The sequence below is a fragment of the Equus asinus genome, chromosome 8 (assembly GCF_041296235.1).
Source record: "Equus asinus isolate D_3611 breed Donkey chromosome 8, EquAss-T2T_v2, whole genome shotgun sequence".
Taxonomy (NCBI): domain Eukaryota; kingdom Metazoa; phylum Chordata; class Mammalia; order Perissodactyla; family Equidae; genus Equus; species Equus asinus.
In genome coordinates, this window is record NC_091797.1 from 82,320,377 (window position 1) to 82,337,966 (window position 17,590).

A 17,590-nucleotide genomic window follows, 5' to 3' on the forward strand; every position below is an offset into this window, starting at 1 on the left:
GCGTCCCGGGCCGGCCTCGCTCCGCCTCCTCGCCATTGGGCCCTGCGGAGCGGCGGCTTCCTATTGGCTGAAGGCCGGGAAGGGGGCGGGCAATCGTGTGCGTGCGGTCGGAGTCGGGGTGCCGGGGTCCTAACGCCGGGCCGGGCAACCTGAGAAAGAAGCCAGGGAGAGGCCGGAAGCGCTCGGAAGTCAGGTGCTCGCCCGGCCGCGCGAGCGATTGGCTTGGAGGGACGTGAATGATGCCGCTGTGATTGCTGAATTGTCTGGGCAGGTAAAAAGAGAAGGCGATTTTTTCCCCTCCAGGATGGTCAGCTTAGTCTCCTGCCCTTGCAGTCGTAGGGCGTTTTGCGCTGAGTGTTGGTTGCAGGAATGAAAACCGCTCGCGGCGTCGTACCCGAAGTGCACCTGCCTGCTTCCAGGGCGAGGAATGCAGGAGATGCTCTCTTGCATGCATCTCGGCGCAGTCGTGTAACGGCCCGGGGGCGCAACTTAAAACATCGCCTACATTGAAAAGTCCAGGTGTGATCCTTCATTGGGATGTAGCGCGTGTGGAGCAGAAGGTTAAAAGGCGTTTCATTCAGTCATTCAGATGCATCCCACGTGCGAACATTTATTCCAGAATTCGATATTGGAATAATTATGTACGGCCTGCTGCCAGCAGAGAATCGGAATCCCCTTTGGAAGCAAGCATCTGAAAGTAGAATCTTGGACGTTTGATTGGGGAGGCTGTGTCAAGTTTGTGGATGGAAACTTGGGATACTGTATCTTTATTTTCCTCCACGATTTGCAGGGGATGGAGGATCATTGGGAGGGGGGGCATTAAGCTGAGATTGCAAGTTCTTGCAAAAATATTTACATAACGCGCTTTCCTTATATATAAAGGTGGTGTTGCTGACCCATTTCTTAGCTGATTTTCCAAAATGAAAGGAGGGTTAGCTGGTGGGTTGTCTCTCTGATCAGCGGCCCTAGTAACACCAGTGCTGTCCCCTGAAGAAGGCAGGTCAAGATTAAGAGGTCATTCAACATTCAAAGCCAATTCTGGTGCCCTGAACTAAGAGGCAGATACCATCTTTGGTCCTGCTACAAAAACATATTCAAGGAGGCTAAACCTATTTGTGGAAAGTCTGTGACCTTTATTTCTTCTCTAGGGCGAAAGGTCAGGAAGGGAGCAAACGATGTAGAAAAAGGTAACTGAGAGATCTATGTTTTACTCATTGATTAAATACTGTTGAGTGCCACTCTGTGCCAGGCAGTGTTCTAGATGCTGCGGTGCAGGGGCAAACCGGGCAGACAGCATCTCTGCCTTTGCAGCATTAACATTCTGATGGGGGGCAGATCATAAATCAATAAGCAAACATATAAATGATAAGTGCTATGAAGAAAATAAAACAGGGCAATGTTATGGTAGATTAGAAGAGTGAGAGAAGGCTTCTAGGAGGAGGACCTGAGGGAGCTAGCCAGAAGGAAAAGCATGCCAGGGAGAGGGAACAGCAAGTTCAAAGGCCCTGAGGCAGGTCTGAGGAACAGAAAGGCCAGTGTGACTAAAGGGGAGTGGTTGAAGGGAGAGTGGAGGGAAATGAGGTTGGGAGCAGGTGAGCTACATCAGGCAGAACCTGTAGACCGTGATCAGAGCTTAGATTTTATTCTGATTGCATAGGAAGCTATTGGAGAGTCTAAGATATGTTTTCTATGTTTCTCAATCTGGTCTCATAGTTTGACAATAGAACAAAATATATTAAGATGATCACCATCCTCAGGAGACCTAAAGAGGCATCAATGAGAGGCTAACCAGAGAAACGGAGCGGACAGAATCATATGCTTGTAGCTCCCATGATGCCCCAAGACTTATTCTCAGGCTCAGGGTATCCATGGACTGTTCACTTAAGTGTCTTGTTCCATGCAGGGTTGGAGTCTCTGGTAAGCTCCTCTGACCCGGGCATCCTTCTGGAGAGGAAGAGGAGGAAGAGGCCTGCTTTGTCTGGAACCGAGTGGTCCCATCTCCATCCGGAGCCCTGAATGCCCACCTCCGGTGTCGTCAACATGGAGTTCTGAAGTCCATGTGGCTCCTCACAGTGAACCAGGTGATGTGTCTCCATGAGGATTCACCTCTTCATGACCGCTTTATTAAATGGCGGGGCTGGAAGGAAGCTCTGGGTTCAGCCACTCCACCCCTTCCCACTTGACAGATGGGGAATCTGAGGCCACAGAGAGGTTGCTGATTTGTCCAGGGCCACACAGAAAGTTTGAGGTGACATCCATCCAGAATCCATGTCTCCTAACCGCCAGTCCGCTGCCCACTTCACCTCATCCAGCACTTCTTTGCTGCACAGTCCACTGCTTTCTCCTCTCACATGAGGACTGCCTCCACCTCTGGGTCTCAACATCCTCATCTGTGAAGTGGGGTGATAACTCTTTTCCTCGGGGGACTGAATGTGGAATTGAGGGTTGAATGGCATGAGATGCAAACATGGTTTGCAAAATGTCAGCGGGCTCTGGGGAGGGGAGATCTGAGTAGTGCTTGTTTGTGGTTACCATGGCAATCTGACAGGCCATGGGAATGCTGGGCAACTCTGGCTCATGCCATGTGTTGGCTTTCAGGTCCTAAGGAAAATGCAGAGACGCCACAGCAGCAACACAGATAACATTCCACCTGAAAGGTAGGCCTCCCCTTGCTTCCCTCCATCTGAGGGCTCTGGGCTTTGGGTGGTCGGGACCCCCAAAACTGGACTCAGTAACACCTGCCTCCCAGGGCTTCTTGTTAGAGGAGCAAAAGAGATCTGACTGGAAACTGCTTTGCGCAGTGACGGTATATCCCATTCAACGCATAACAGCTTGCTATTGTTCTTGTAATTCTTAAAGCCTGTGTGACCGGTGGTCCACTTGACTCATTCTATCAATGATTGTACCCACGGGATTTTGATTTATAGAGGTGACTGAGTGACAACATGGAGAGGCTAATGCCATTGAAAGAAGATTTTTATTACTTAAATTTCCCGAGAGAAGGGGGCATGCCACACCCTGCAGGGCCACATGGGGAAGCACCAGATAAGTCGGGAGGCAGAAAGAGGCAAAGAGAACGCGTAGGTCACAGCTTTTATTGTGTTTTCTGCACAAAGCAAGGCAGGGCAGGCGAACCAGCTTAGGATGAGCTAGTTTGAATAACGTGTGGACTCTGAGGTATAGGGGTGGTCTCGAACAGTCTGGTACCTGGCCCTAGTGATTTGGGGCAGGGGAAATATTGGCTGGGTGGGTGAGAGTTAGATAAAGGAGGTGGTTGGAGATATTGACTGTGGATCGCAGGGGAGATATAAGCAACTTTGGCCATTAGTTTGGCCCTATAATTAGTAAATGTTAGACAGATACAGAATCTCAGAAAACACTGTTAAAACACTCATGAGCTAGAATTTCTATCTAGTTAAGCCCAAGAGAGTATACACCTTGGAGACCTGTTCTCAGGTCTTGACAATCTCCCAGCCCCAGCCCCCCCACCATGCTGGCACTTACATCCAAGGAGCAGGCAGCCAGGCTTTTCCTCCTGCACAGCTTATTTCCGGGTCCCCTGCAACTCCGAGGTTGGCTGCAAAATCACCAAGGGAGTCCACCAGTCCCAGCCTCGGGACGGAGTTTTGCGTCAAGCCTGCCTGTTCCACAGGGAAGAACACTGGCCTTAAGTCAGATGACCCATGGCCAAGCTCAGCCACTTCCCACCCATGGTACCTCCCCCCCCGCCTGTTTCCCCATCCATAAATGGCAGACAATAAAACTCAGGGTTGCTTGTGAATGAGTGGGAAAATGCACAAGTACAGCATCAGGCATATAATAAGCGTGCCTGTTGGAGCTTTCCAGCCTCTGAAGACAGAATTGCTGTTCACTCTCAAATGAACCATGGGATCTTTGGGGGCAGAAAACACGCCAGAAAAACCATAGCTGCTGTGTGTTGTATGCTTACTCTGTGTCACCCTCACATTAGCCTGCTGAGGTCAGGACTTATTTTTATCACTATTTTACAGATGAGAAAACTGAGGCTCAGAGAGGGAAGCAAATTACCGAAAGTCACACAGCCAGGAAGTAACAGGGCTGAGATTCAAGCCCCAGGCCATGTGTGCCCCCTCCAAAGCCTGTGCTTTGAGTCACCACATTCCTGCTGCCTCCTGTCCGTGTGGATCCACTCCTCCTCCTGGGCAGCTTCATTCTCGCGCTTAAGAGGTTAAGTTGGAAGCACAGCCTCTACCCTCCCCGCCAAGGAATATTCTTTCCCGTTTAGGCTGAAATCTTGGCTGGATGCTGGGGAGAGGCCCAGGGAAGGGAGGCCAGCTATAAAAAGCTCTTTGGTGGCTTGAGTCTTCCCTGATTGTGCCAGAGGCCCCCTGGGCCAGTGAACTCTGAGCGCTGGCAAGCTCAAGGGGGCCAGGAAGGCTTTCGAGGGCCCCATGGGGCCGGCAGGGAGAGAGGGTGGCCCCCGTGTGGGCCAGCGTGAGCACTTGCCAGGACTCCTGCTTTCTGCGCTCAGCTTCTTGAAGTCTAGAAAAAGCTCAAGGCCCCTGGAGGATCATAGCCATGGCGTCAGTTGTTGTTGTCATTATTAATATTATCTTTGTTATTATCCCGAACCCCAGGGAGTTGGACCACACATTTCCCGGGCTTTTGGAGCCGCAGGGAGGAGCTGTGGGGGTTGGGGGAAGGGAGGCCATCTTCGAGTTCCCTGCCTTGCGCCAGGTTTATAACCTACCCCAGGTCAAGCGTGTGAAGCCAGAGAAGCCAAACCTGAGATTTCTCCAGACCAGCATTTCCCCTGCTGGGTTTCACAGGGGGTCTGCAAGATCTTAATAGGTTTTCCATGAAAAAAAGTAATTCTGTGGTCAAGTAAGTTTGGGAAACACTAGGTTTAAACGAAGTTAATTTTTTTCACTTGCAGGCCTTCTCAGAGTCTTTAGTAGGCTCATTCATTTATTCTTTCAAATAATATTTATTGAGCATGTTCAATGTGCCAGGTGCGTTGTGTCGGGTACTCGACATACAATGGGGAGCAAAGAATCCTGGTCTTCAGACCCCATGGGGTGGGGCCCAGTCTAAAGTGCTGTCCTTGGTGCTGACTGCATGTTAGCCTCACCCGGAAGGCTCTGAAGAAATAGAGATGCCAGGGCCCACCCCTAAAGGTTTAGATTCAGTTGGTCAACACTGGGTCCAGGGCACCTGCATTTTTCAAAAGCCCCTCTAATGACTGTCCCATGCAGCCAGGGTTGAGAGCCACAGGGAAGCAGTAAAATGATGACAAGGATCCGTCCCATACAGGGGAAGTTAGGGTGCAGTGGGAACAAGGAGTGAGGAGCCCGTCAGTGTCTGCGAGGTAAGGAAGGCCCCACCCAGCAAGAGAGATTGTCGCTGAAATCTGATGGATGAGCACAGGTTACCCCGGTGGGAGGAGACATCCGGTGAAGGGGACAGCCTGTGCAAAGGCCCTACAGGAGGAAGCCCTGGGGAAGTGAGAAGCGGGGACATAATGAGGTTGGAGCTCAGGGCCACATAATCCAGGGCGTCCAGCAAGTTCCTCTCTCTGAGCCTCAGTTTCCTTATCTGTAACATGGGGATGATATTAGTACCAATCTGTAGAGTTTATCTGAGGCTGGGGGAGGAGTTTAGAATTGGAAGCCCTTGGAAAGCTTTTAGGGGGATAGTGAAATAACTGAATTTTGTTTTTCTAAATGCACCCTGGGCTCTGAGTGGAGAATAGATTCTACGGGGTCAAGGGTGAAAGTGGTATAGAACTCCCCGGCAGCCTCTCTCCTGCTGCCATTTTTGTGCCTGGATGGTAGCTACAGTACATTTATTAAGCACCTACTGTGTGCCCTGGGTTATGGGGTCCAGGGGTGAATGAAACTCAGCTCCCCCTTTCAGTAAGCTCATGATTTATTTGGAGTACCTAGGGGTCTGTGGAGGGGCCTTGGGGGCCCTACTGCAGTGAGAGAAGGGACGGGGGCTCTTTGCCCCTCCCGGCGGTGCATGCATATCAGCTGCACTCCTCTCTGTCCTGTGGACTGAGTTTCCACGTCATGATGCCATTTGAAAAGAGGACAAGCCCAAGAGAAGAGAGATGGCTTCCAGGACTCTGGGACATGGTGCGCGTGGGAAAGTGCACCCAGCTCGGGGCTCTCCATTCCCTCTATGGCGCTCCCCCCCTGAGATTCCTCTGAAAGAGCCGCGGAATCCTCTGCCTGATTCCCACACAAGAAGCCCGTGCTTGGAACTAGAAGAAGCAATTGGCCCTGGAGGTCTTACTTTAGGGACTAGAGATAATGGTTCCCATTCATTAAGCACCTACTATGTGCCTGTATAAAAAGAGTATTTTAAATTTGATCCCAGGAATTCTATCCATGAGTGATGTTTATGCCCATTTTTCAGGTGAGAAAACTGAGTGCTGGGTTGGTAAGGCCCCTAGGAAGGGGGGAGCTGGGGTCTGAATGTGGGCCTGTCTATCAAGTCTTCCTTCCATCACTGTCTGCTGCCCTTCAAACACTGGCTGTGACCAAGGCTGGACCCTCTTGGGAACTGGGAGTCACTGAACTTGAAGATCCCAGAGCCAAGGCTCCCTGGGTTCCTGAGATTATTCTAGAATCGTAGAGCTCTGTGCTTCCTTTTCTGTAAAGTATCATGGTTAAGAAAGCAGTTAAGACTAATTCTCATATCTAGAGTAAGCCTGCCTGAGTCTGAATCCCCCTTGCTCCTCCCTTACCAGCTGTGTGACTCTGGACGGGTTACTTTCTCTCTGTGTGCCTCAGTTTCTTGATCTGTAACATGGGGGTATTTTAATACCTAATTCACAGGGTTGATGGGAGGGTTTAATGAGTTAATCCATATAAAGCACTTGGAAAAGTGTGTGGCACATAGTAAGTTTTCAGTAAAGATTATGACCCCAGTGCTAAGATGATTTATGTCAGTCTTGTGGGGCTGCCAGGACAAGGTGCGGCAGACTGAGTCGCTTAAACAACAGAAATTAATTTTCTTACTTCTGGAGGCTGGAAGTCCAAGCTGAAGGTGGGGGGGACACATAACGTTACTGATACTCTTACTTGCCCCCAGCCTCCACTCCCTGACTTGGTGGACTTTCTCCTCCCTTCTGGCGCAGGAACCGCAGCCAGGCGCTCAGCCCCGAGGCGAGTGTGGATGAAGGGGGCGTCTTTGAGAGTCTGAAGGCAGAGGCGGCCTCCCCGCCGGCGCTCTTCTCGGGCTTGTCCGGCCTCCCGCCCGCCGGCCTGCCCGCCACCCCGTTCCCCTCCGGCCTGGTGCTGGGGGCCTCGGCCGGCGGCGGGGACGTCTTCATCCAGATGCCCGCGTCCCGGGAGGAGGCGGGGGGCCGCGGCGAGGGGGGCGCCTACCACCACCGCCAGCCCCACCACCACTTCCACCACGCCGGCCACCGCAGCGGTTCGCTGCTGCAGCACGTGGGCGCGGACCCCCGCGCGCACGCGGACGAGGGGGGCGACGAGCAGCCGGGCACGCCCGCCCCCGCCCTGTCCGAGCTCAAGGCCGTGGTCTGCTGGCTTCAGAAAGGGCTGCCCTTCATCCTGATCCTCCTGGCCAAAGTGTGCTTCCAGCATAAGCTCGGTGAGTCCAGCGCGGGGCACCGGGGTCGCAGCCCCGGGCTTCACCCGCAGGCTCGGGGATCCCAAGTGCCAGGGAAAGGCAGTAGAGACTCTCTCCTGATGGTTCAAAGTGCTTAAGAGCACTGGGTTCTGAGTCAGACCTGGGTTCAAATCCTGCCCCACTAGCTGCGTGACTTTGGACAAGTCACCCACCTTCTCTGAGCCTCAGTTTCCTTATCTGTCCACTGGGGGTTATGATAGAAACTTTCTAAGCTGGTTGGTTGGTGTGAAGGAGTAGAACCATAACCCAGAGTTCAGACTGCTTGAGTCTAAAACCCCACTCTGCCCTTTCCTAGCTGTGTGACGCTGGGTACATTACTTAACCTCTCTGTGCCTCACTCCCGTCATCCATAAAATGAGGTTATAATAGTACATGCTTCATGAGATTGCAGTGAGGTTAAATGAGTTAATATGCATGACAAACTTTAGGACTGTGCCTGGAAGAGAGTAAGTGCTATACAAGTGTAGATTATTATCTTCATTATATTCGTTATGAATACATGTAAAATGCTTAACACAGAACCCAGCACAGAGCAAGTGCTCCATAAATACTGCTTATTGTTACTAATTTGGGGAAGTAAGACAGTGATTCCTGAAGTGCTTAGCCCCGTACCTGACACACAGTTAACGCTCAGTAAATGGCCTCTGGTCCACTGTTATTGTTGTTATTTATTGATATTAGATCACGCTGTGGCTGTGCCCTGGAGAGTTTTAGGCCATTGTCTGAGTCCTACGGCAGGAAGTATGGCAGGAATTGTCTCACCGTCTGCGACATTCCAGAAAATCTCTGTAGGAGGTTGTCTTATTTGCCCCTTTCTGGTGAGCTCCGCTGCCTCCCATCACCCCACCTTCCATTTGGGGGTGCTCGCATGTCACGCCCTCCTTTTCTATTCCCAGAAACCGAGGCCAGCGTGAGCCCCCTCACCCTGAGTTCTGGCAAACTCACAACTCAGTTTTATTCTCAAGTGTGGTCATTTTCTTTTTCAGTTGGCAGGTTGGTGGTTTGGTTTTTTAATCAGAGGAGAGTAGAAGAGAGGATGGTGGGGTTGCTAGTTCTTACGTTCTGTGTTTTCATTGAAGAAATACATCTTTGACAAAGTGGATCTGGAAAAATCGCTGGAGTGCGTGTAGCATTGACAAAGCAAAAGTGAGCTCCGAGCGTGGGGCGCTCACACGTCGTGTGAACACGGAGTCCTGGTCATGAAAAGGAGGATTTGAAAATCCCTGTTCAGGGAGAATTCCCAGACTGTAGCTTGGCAAACAGTGGCAACTGAATGAATCGTGGAATAAAATTCAGTCCTGTTCCCCCATCTGCCGGGGTCATGTTTTCCTGTCAGCCAGAAATTTTTTCTTCCTTTAACATTAAACTTTAATTCCTTATGGCATTGGGATCTTTTTCTACATATATTTTTATTACAAATTACATACCTCAGATTCTTTTTGAAAGTAGAAATAATAATAGGCACCGTTTAGTAACTGCTAGAAATTGTGCTCTGTGAGCGTTATCCTTGCACTAGGCAAGGACTATTATTATTCTGCCCCTTTTACCAGTGAGGGAGCTGGAGCCCAGAGAGGTACAGTGACTAGCCCAAGCTCACACAGAGCAGGTGGCAGAGCCGGAATTTGAACCCAGGTCTTACCAGACTGCACAGCCCGTGTCCCTAAGCTGGTTCTATGAAACAGCCCCACAGTGCTCTCCATCCCATCCCTAAGTCAGAGGCCTATAGTCAGAGTGGCTCCGGGTTCCCAGCGATCTCCGCGGCGGCCCAAACGCCCCAGCAGTGGGATTTTCCCTCTCTGCTGTGGTTAGTCTGTAAACTCCAAGGGACCGGGATGGGACTTCCTCACATCGCGCCCAGTCCCTCGTCAGCCGGGGCCAGGCCTGCTGAGTCTCGGGGCGGTTTGCACCCTCCTCTGTCCCGCAGGCATCGCCGTGTGCATCGGGATGGCCAGCACCTTCGCCTACGCCAACTCCACGCTCCGAGAACAGGTCTCTCTGAAGGTGAGTCCCCTGGCGAGGTGGTCCGCTGTGGCTGCTGTCACAAAGGACTGCGAACTTCGTGGCTTAGAACAACACGAATTTAGCGTCTCACATTCTGTAGATCAGAAGTCTGAAGTGGGTCCCTCTAGCCTAAGGTCCAGGTGTCCACAGGCCTGCGTTCCTTCTGGAGGACTTAGAGGAGAAGCTTTCCTTGCCTTTGCCAGGCTCCAGCGGTCATCCACATTCTTTGGCTCATGGCCCCTTCCTCCTCCTTTGAGCCAGCAACGTTGCGTCTCTGTGAGCATCCCCCCACAGTCACATCTCCCTCTGACTCTGCCATTCTGTCTCCCTGTTCCACTTTTAAGGACCCTTGTGATCGCACTGGGCCCACCTGGACAATCCAGGAGACTCGCCCCGTCTCAGGGTCTGCTGATTACAACCTTCCCTCCACCTGCAGCCTGAATGCCCCTTTGCGCTGTAACCTAACACATTCCCAGTGTGCAGGGATGAGGACGGGGCCGTCTTTGGGAGGCCCTTCTTCTGCCTGCCGCCCCTGGGCAGATCCTGGATTACCATCCTTCTCCCACACCCTTCCAACAGCAGCATCTGTCACCCACATGCCCTCGGCCCAGACCCTTACCCTCCTCGCATTCAACCAGTTCGCTTTCTTCCAACCCACCCTCACGGTGAAGGCCATCCCACTGGCGCTGCTGAGTGGACACCCCATCATCTTGAATGCCCTCTAACATCTGCCGAGCATCAACTGTGCCCTGCACAGGGCTGGCCCATCGCACAGCTCGTCTTGCACATCCGTCCCAGCAGCCTGGGAGGGAGGCAAAATTACTCTGATCTCGTTTTCCCAATGAAGAAACAGCGGCTTAGAGACACTCAGTGTCTTGCCTAAGTTCACACTGCCTGTGCAAGTGATGGCATCAGGAAATGAAGCCAGGCATTGCACCCACAGGCTGTGCTCGCTCCAGGCTCAAATCCCGGCTCCTCCATCCACCAGCCAGCCCTTGGACAGGTTCCCTTGGTGATCTCACCCTCAGGTGCCGCCTCTGGAAAAGGAACTGCTCACTCCAGCTTCCTACACTGTTGAGAGGATTAAAGGAGACAGCGCCTAGAGATGTGCCACACAGTGCCTGGCGTATAGAAACGTCTAAGTGAGCTATTTTAATAAACCTGTGCTTTCTCCTGCACACGTGATCCCGTAACAGCCACCACCCTCTTACCCTTCTTTGGGGTCATGTTTCCCAAAAGCACCTGGGCCTCCACAAGGCACGAAAGGCAGCTCAGTCTCCATTTGACATAAGAGCACGTTGAGGTCCAGAGTTGGGCATGGAGCCAGAGGTTCTTCTTGACCCTCAGTCTCCTCTTCTTCACGCAAACCCCTTTCTGCTGCTATTAGAACAGTAGGTTGGTCAACACCATAGTGGGTGGCTTTGGGGGCTGGCTCTTTCCCAAATGTGGTTGCATCCAAATGGTGCCTTGACTTGAATTTTAGGGGGCAAGAGGATGCCCGTACCCCTGGACAGGCTTCCTGGGGTCCTTGGACCCTATGAAGTCGCCAGGGACGTTTTGCTTCTCTGTGCATATTTTCTGTGAAGGAGAGTCTGTGTGATGCTTAGCAGGTTTAGAAATCTCAACTTACTACTAGAGAACTACCCCTGTGTCCCCCAGAGTCTGGCTTCTCAGGGCGTTGCTAATTCCCCCTTTAGTTTGGATTTATGGAGTATTAAACTGGAATCCATTATTTATTGGGGTAACAAGTGCTGCCAAGTGGATTAATCACACTGATAAGAGCAGTTGGTTGGCTGGAGGTGGTTGCCAGGGTCGTTAACCTTGACCGCTCCTGAAATAATGGGTGGATGGAGATGCATTTATTCTGTCTGCTCTGTGGAAACGTACATCGTAACAGTGCGTGGGGCACTGAGCCGTGTCTGGAGACGGTGGAGCATTTACCGAAACCGCAGGGAGAGTTACACTGGGAAAGTTATGACCTCATCTCTTCCAGCAATGCAGCCGCCCTGGTCCAGGAAAAGACGAGCCGTTGAGAATCAGCAGCTCGGGGGTCTGTGTGTGTCTCCCTGGGTCCACAGGCGGGAACACGCCTGCTCCGCGTCTCCTCCAGAAATTTCCCAGGATTGCTCTCAGGCCGAGAAGCTACTGGGAAACAGCAAACGGAGGTTTTCCAGCTTGTCTTCCTGGGGACTAAACAGAAATGAGGCTGAACAAAGAGAAAAGAGGCCGGATGGTGGATGGCTTTGATGGCCGTGCAGACGACTTTGAATTTAATCCTGTAAATGTGGCCTTCCATTGAGCGATCAGTCCAGGGCGGTTGCCCAGAGGGCTGTGCTAGAAAAAGGAAGAACAGAAGTTTCCCACCTGTAGATCCTGAATCTACTGCCGGGTTGTAAAGTCTTGAATAATAGGTCCTACCATTTAGCAAACGTGAAATATGAGCCTGTCCCAGACCGAATGTTTTACATTTATAGATTTTACTTAATCCTTAACAAAATCCCCCTTTTCAAATGAGGGCACTGAGGCTTAAAACATGTGCCCTTGAGGAAGAGTTACTTCTCTGTGCCTCAGTTCCTAACAGTAAATGTGGACTGACGTTGAATACATGCCAGGCCCTATTCTAAGTGTTTCATGCACAGTAATGCTCATGACTCCATAAGACAGATATAATATATACCCATTTTACTGATGAAGAAAAGGAAATGCAAAGAGTTTATTCACTTGCCCGGGGTTGGACAGCCCCCAGGTTGCAGACCAAGGACTTGAACCCAGGCCGTCCAGCTCCAGAATCTATACGGCAAACCACAGTGCTCTCCTGCCTTTCTGGATAGTTCTCCAAGCGAGTTTCGACATTTCTGTCACCTTCTCTGTGACCACCCCTTGGATTCCAGTGGGATGGAAAGATGCCAACGTGCTTCCTTTCACCATTAGCCCTGCTTCTTCCAAATCTTTGAAAAAGGGAAAAGTGGCCACTTGTCAGAGAACATTCTGGAATGTTCTCCCATGTGCACCTTTGGCATTGCAGCAGCCCCACAGATCTCTTGCTTTGTCTTCAGGAGAAGAGGTCGGTGCTGGTCATCTTGTGGATCTTGGCCTTCCTGGCGGGGAACACCCTCTATGTGCTGTACACATTCAGTTCCCAGCAGCTGTACAACAGGTGAGCTGGGGAGTCTGCCCCCAGTGGGCAAGTGGGGGGTGCGTTTTTGGGTTTTGGACACAACCCCTTCACGTGACAGCAATGCAGCAGTTCTATGTCACGTTGTAACTTTCAGATTTCACCCTGTTGTTATAGACACACATGGTAGAGCAGAGCTTCTAGTAGAAATATAAGGCAAGGCCGCATGTGTAATTTCACATTTTCTAGTAGCCACCTAGTGGATGGTGGGGGAGGGCTGGCCGGGGAAGACCTCTAGGACAGAGGTGAAACTGGAGCCAGGCTTTCAGATCATGCATATCTGTTTTGACAATGGACTCTGAGGAGTGAGCAGATGCACCACTTTCTGCGGCACCCCGTAAAAGCACTTTGGGGAGTTAGTTTTAAGGCATCAACGTGTATTTCACACACCACATTAGTTGTCTGACCCAGAATGTCAAGGTCCTGGTGGAGGATCTAGGAGGTGGGGTTTCCCAGAACCCTGGATGAATTTCCAGCTTGTGTCATTCTCTGGGCGTGATCGCATTTATAGGCTCAGACCTCTGCGCCCCCATCAAACTGGGGCTCAGTCAAACTGGCAGCACAGAAAGAGAGTGAGTGGCTTAGGGGAAAAGCAACAGTGCTGAGCCTCCTTCCTTACTGATGTCGATGGTCTGGAGTGTGTTTGTAAGTGACACCAACAGCCATTATCTTTTTTTGTCCTCCCAGTGCCCCAGCAGGGTATTGCTGTCCCCATTTCACAGGTGCGGACACTGAGGCTAAATGAAGCCCTTTCTAATGAGTCTTGGTCCCAGGAGGTAACTCTTAACAGTGAGCTTGGCTCTCCCCAGGATTTGAAGTCTGATGACAATATCAGAGTGTTTCTCAGTCCTGCCGCTCACCAGCTTTGTGCCCTTTGGCAAATAATGGAGCTGCCTTTAGCCTCCTCTAGTTTCCATCTCCCTGAAACTGGGACCAAATTAATTCTTGGTTTATCCACCTGGACAGGCTAGTTATTAGGAAGGCCAAATGTTATCATACATGCAAAGTGCCAGGTAAACTCTGAGATGTTGGATATATCATAATCGTATCATAACTAATACTATTCATTTATGGTGAATTACTGTATCTATTGGTGGCTGTGCCTAATGAGCAAAACTGACAATAAAATATATCAGTTCATTAAACTTCACAGCATCCAGTAGAAATAAGTGGACTTAGTGATCAAACGGTGGAAAACCTCTTTGGCACCACCTCATCTCCAAAAGCAAAAACAGGAAGAAACACCAGGATGTTAACTAAAACCCAGACAGGTGAATATAATACCACCTGGTGTCTCTGAGATAAAAGTGGAAGGCAGGGGCCGGCCCAGTGGCATAGTGGTTAAGTTCTTGTGCTCTGCTTCAGTAGCCTGGGGTTTGCGGGTTCACATCCTGGGCTCAGACCTACACACTATTCATCAAGCCACACTGTGGCGGCCCCCACATAAAATAGAGGAAGATTGGCACAGATGTTAGCTCAGGGCCAATCTTCCTCACCAAAAAAAAAAAAGAAGGTGGTAGCAGCTCTTCATTTTATTGCGATCAGAGAGGTGTAATAGAGGAGCAAAGTGTGGAAGTCAACGAACTAGCCTGGAATATCCCCAGAGAAGGACAAGAGCAGAACCAAGGAAGGGAGCTCAGAGTTGCCAGCCTCTCCTTGTATTAAAACATGGATGGCCACTCAAGCTTAGAGGCGAGGAATCCCGTGGAGAAAGGGCTGGGATGTGGAAGGACAGTGAAGGTATTGTGAGAGATTGCCAAAATAGATTGTTCTCATTGATTTGCCCTACTCTAGCTCTTCAGAGATTTTTATTATAAATAGAAATAGATTTTTAAAAATACAAGTTACAAAGTAGACCAGTTCATCCCTAGGATGCTACAATCAGGGGCCCCCACTGGCACCGTTCTCTGCCAGCCCAGCAGAGTGTGTCGGAAGCATTCAGAAGCATCCGCTCTGGGCTGTGACTGTTTCCTGCTTTCCAGGGGACAGATAGGACTCCACCTGGCCTTTGCTCAGAGCCTCTGATCCGGGGGGAGGAAAGAGAGGGGCCCAGCACAGATCAGGTGCTGGTTGCAATCCTGGCGCCCTGTTCTAGCTGAGACGCCATGGCCCGGTGACTCCCGCCTTAGCGCCCCAGTTTCCCCAGCTCAAAAGGGGATGGACCATGGTACCTATTTCATAGAGTCTTTGGGAAGACAGAATGAGTCAACAGCTGGAAAGCCTGTAGAGTAGGGCCAGCACGATGTAAAGAGCCAGGAGATTTTGACTGCCGTCATTGCGTTGCTGAACGACCAGCATATGTTCTGAGAGATGTGTTGTTAGGCGATTTCTTCATTGTGCGAACATGATAGAGTAGTTGCACAAACCTAGATGGCACAGCCTACTACACACCGAGGCCGTGTGGTACTAATCTCATGGGACCACCGTCATACATGTGGCCCGTCATTGACCAAAATGTTATGTGGTGCCTGACTGTACTGTTATTATTACAAATAACATCACCAACCTCAGAGGTGGTGGACGGCAGTGCTACTCAAAGCGTGGTCCGCAGACGGGTGCCAGTTTGAGAACTGCTTGTTGTGTGTCTCCCGCGAGGTAAGTACAGAAGTTGAGCATGAGGTTGACTCACCTGGTCAGGGGAGAGTAGAATGGGTCGACGCACTCCGAGTCATGAGCACAGATACAGCTGGGATGGCTGGGTGCGAATCCAGCACTGCCCCTTATATTTGGAGGAGCTCATGCTGGTTACTTGACCTTTCTGTGCTGCAGTTTCCTCATCTGCAGAATGGGGCGATAACAGTGCCTGCCTCATCGAGTCACTGTTGTCATTGTCCCTGCCACGTGGCAGAGTCTGTAGTGTGTCTATTGTCAAATCCCACCAGTAGCACTACGAGGGAGAGAACGATGCCCATTTTATTGATGAGAACACTGAGGCTTACAGAGATAGCGTTATTTGCCCAGCGTCCAGTAAACGGAGAAGCCTGGATTCAAATTCAAGTGTGTCTGATACTAATCCCCGTATGTTTATCATGCAGTGTGACCTTGACCCACTTACTTCATGTCTCCAGCCTCAGCACCCCATTTATAAAGTGGGGATAAGCAGCACTCTCTGTGCAGGGCAATGAGATACAGCAAGCTTAGCACAGTGTCTGGCATGTCAATATGCCTCCTCCCTTCTCTCCCTCCCTCCTTTGTAGTATTGCCCGCCCGCCCTTCCTTCCTTCCTTCTTTCCTTCCTCTCTCCCTCCCTCCCTCCTTCCTTCCCTCCCTTCCTTCCCTCCCTTCCTTCCTTCCTTCCTTCTGCTTCCTCTTGTGAAGCCTGTTGTAAACCCATAAAACTGGAGGGGACCTTAATGATGCTCCAGGCCAATCTAGTCTTTTAATCCTCAGGGGAACTGAGGCTCAGAGAGGTTAAGACACCTGCCTGAGGTCACACAGCAAGTTTGTAGCAGATTCAGGAACAGGACACAGATGTCTGACTCCCAGTTCAGTGCTCTTTCTGCAGGTAATTCTTACAAGGCTCCCCGAGTGAGTAGGTCGCTGCCAGGGGCCAGTGATCCTAAGACAGCATCCTGACTCTGAGCCCTCCCCGCAGCCTCATATTCCTGAAGCCCAACCTGGACACGCTGGACTTCTTCGACCTGCTGTGGATCGTGGGGATTGCAGACTTCGTCCTGAAGTACATCACCATTGCCCTCAAGTGCCTCATCGTGGCCCTGCCCAAGATCATCCTGGCCGTCAAGTCCAAGGTAGGCGTGGGCCGCAGCTGCCCGGTCACCCCCATCACGCCGATCGTGCAGGGGATTCTGGGAGCGCCTTCTGGAGCAGGAGAGTGGGCGAGGGCAGAGCTGAGGTTAGCGTGTCACATAGACAGAGCCCGAGCTAGTAGATGCTGTCGCCCACCTCTTCTAGTTCCATGAAGCTGAGCACGGTTCTCTGCTGTCACCACCTCCTGTCACCCCTCTGCTCTTTAAGTGCATTTCCTGAGTGCCGTTGTTGAGAGCTGCCCTTGAGGCAGTTTTCATCCAAACGTCTCCTGAGAGAGAGAAAAAGCATGTTGGCTTGGTCTGAGTCCTGCTTCTCCCAGGGAGGATGGCTCTCGTAGGTTTTGACTCTTTGTGGCTCCGGGAGCACATTTTGGAAAGGGTGTTGAGGCGCAGGAAGAAAGAGTTCCGTGATCAATTAGTGATGTCTGCCGTGGACGCAGGAAGGGAGTAGTGGCCGTCGTGCTTCGCGTGAACTGTGGGGAAGACCCGCAGGCAGGGGTTGGGATGAGGAGGTGTTGGGGGATGCCCACTGTCATGCAGAGGAGTAAGCAGGGCTAGGCCCAGACAGCACCTTTAGTGCATAATCATTGCCACTGCCTCTGCAAGAAGACCCAGAGCAGGGAATCCAGACAGAGGCAGGCACACTGCAGAACCTCGGAAGACTCCTGCTTTGCGTTCTATGAAAACAGCCGTCTTTTCAACTTCAAAAGCCCAGCATTTGTCCCAGGCAGTGGCTGACAGAAGAACAGGTCGGAATTATCCCTCTATCTGGAGTGACAGCTGACTAAACCCCTTGGCCAGGCGTGCAGGAAAAACACACTCCTGGGTTTCTTTTTCACTCACACACTCAATACTTCTGACACACCTGACCCCAATGTGTGGGTTTTCCTGCACACCATCAAGCAACTCTGACACCAACCGGGTGTCCTGCAGTGGGACTCAGTTCCGACACCATCTACGGGAGGCACTGTCAGATCCCACAGGTTAAGGGCTCCGTCCCGCGAGA

General features: G+C 51.3%; 1 protein-coding gene across 6 annotated transcripts in view; it reads left to right on the plus strand.

Moving 5' to 3' along the window:
- Positions 1 to 111: 111 nt before the first annotated feature.
- The window catches only part of RNFT2 (ring finger protein, transmembrane 2), a 65,130-nt gene continuing 47,651 nt past the window's right edge, over positions 112 to 17,590 (plus strand). For 3 of the 6 annotated variants that reach the window (XM_014854704.3, XM_014854702.3, XM_070516145.1), the window contains exons 1-7: positions 112 to 271; positions 1,904 to 2,081; positions 2,599 to 2,657; positions 7,124 to 7,602; positions 9,566 to 9,642; positions 12,699 to 12,799; positions 16,413 to 16,566. In XM_014854704.3, coding sequence (XP_014710190.1) covers positions 2,058 to 2,081; positions 2,599 to 2,657; positions 7,124 to 7,602; positions 9,566 to 9,642; positions 12,699 to 12,799; positions 16,413 to 16,566 — 894 coding nt within the window. In that variant the 5' untranslated portion in view covers positions 112 to 271; positions 1,904 to 2,057. The other 3 variants (XM_070516142.1, XM_070516143.1, XM_070516144.1) reach the window with 3 other exon arrangements.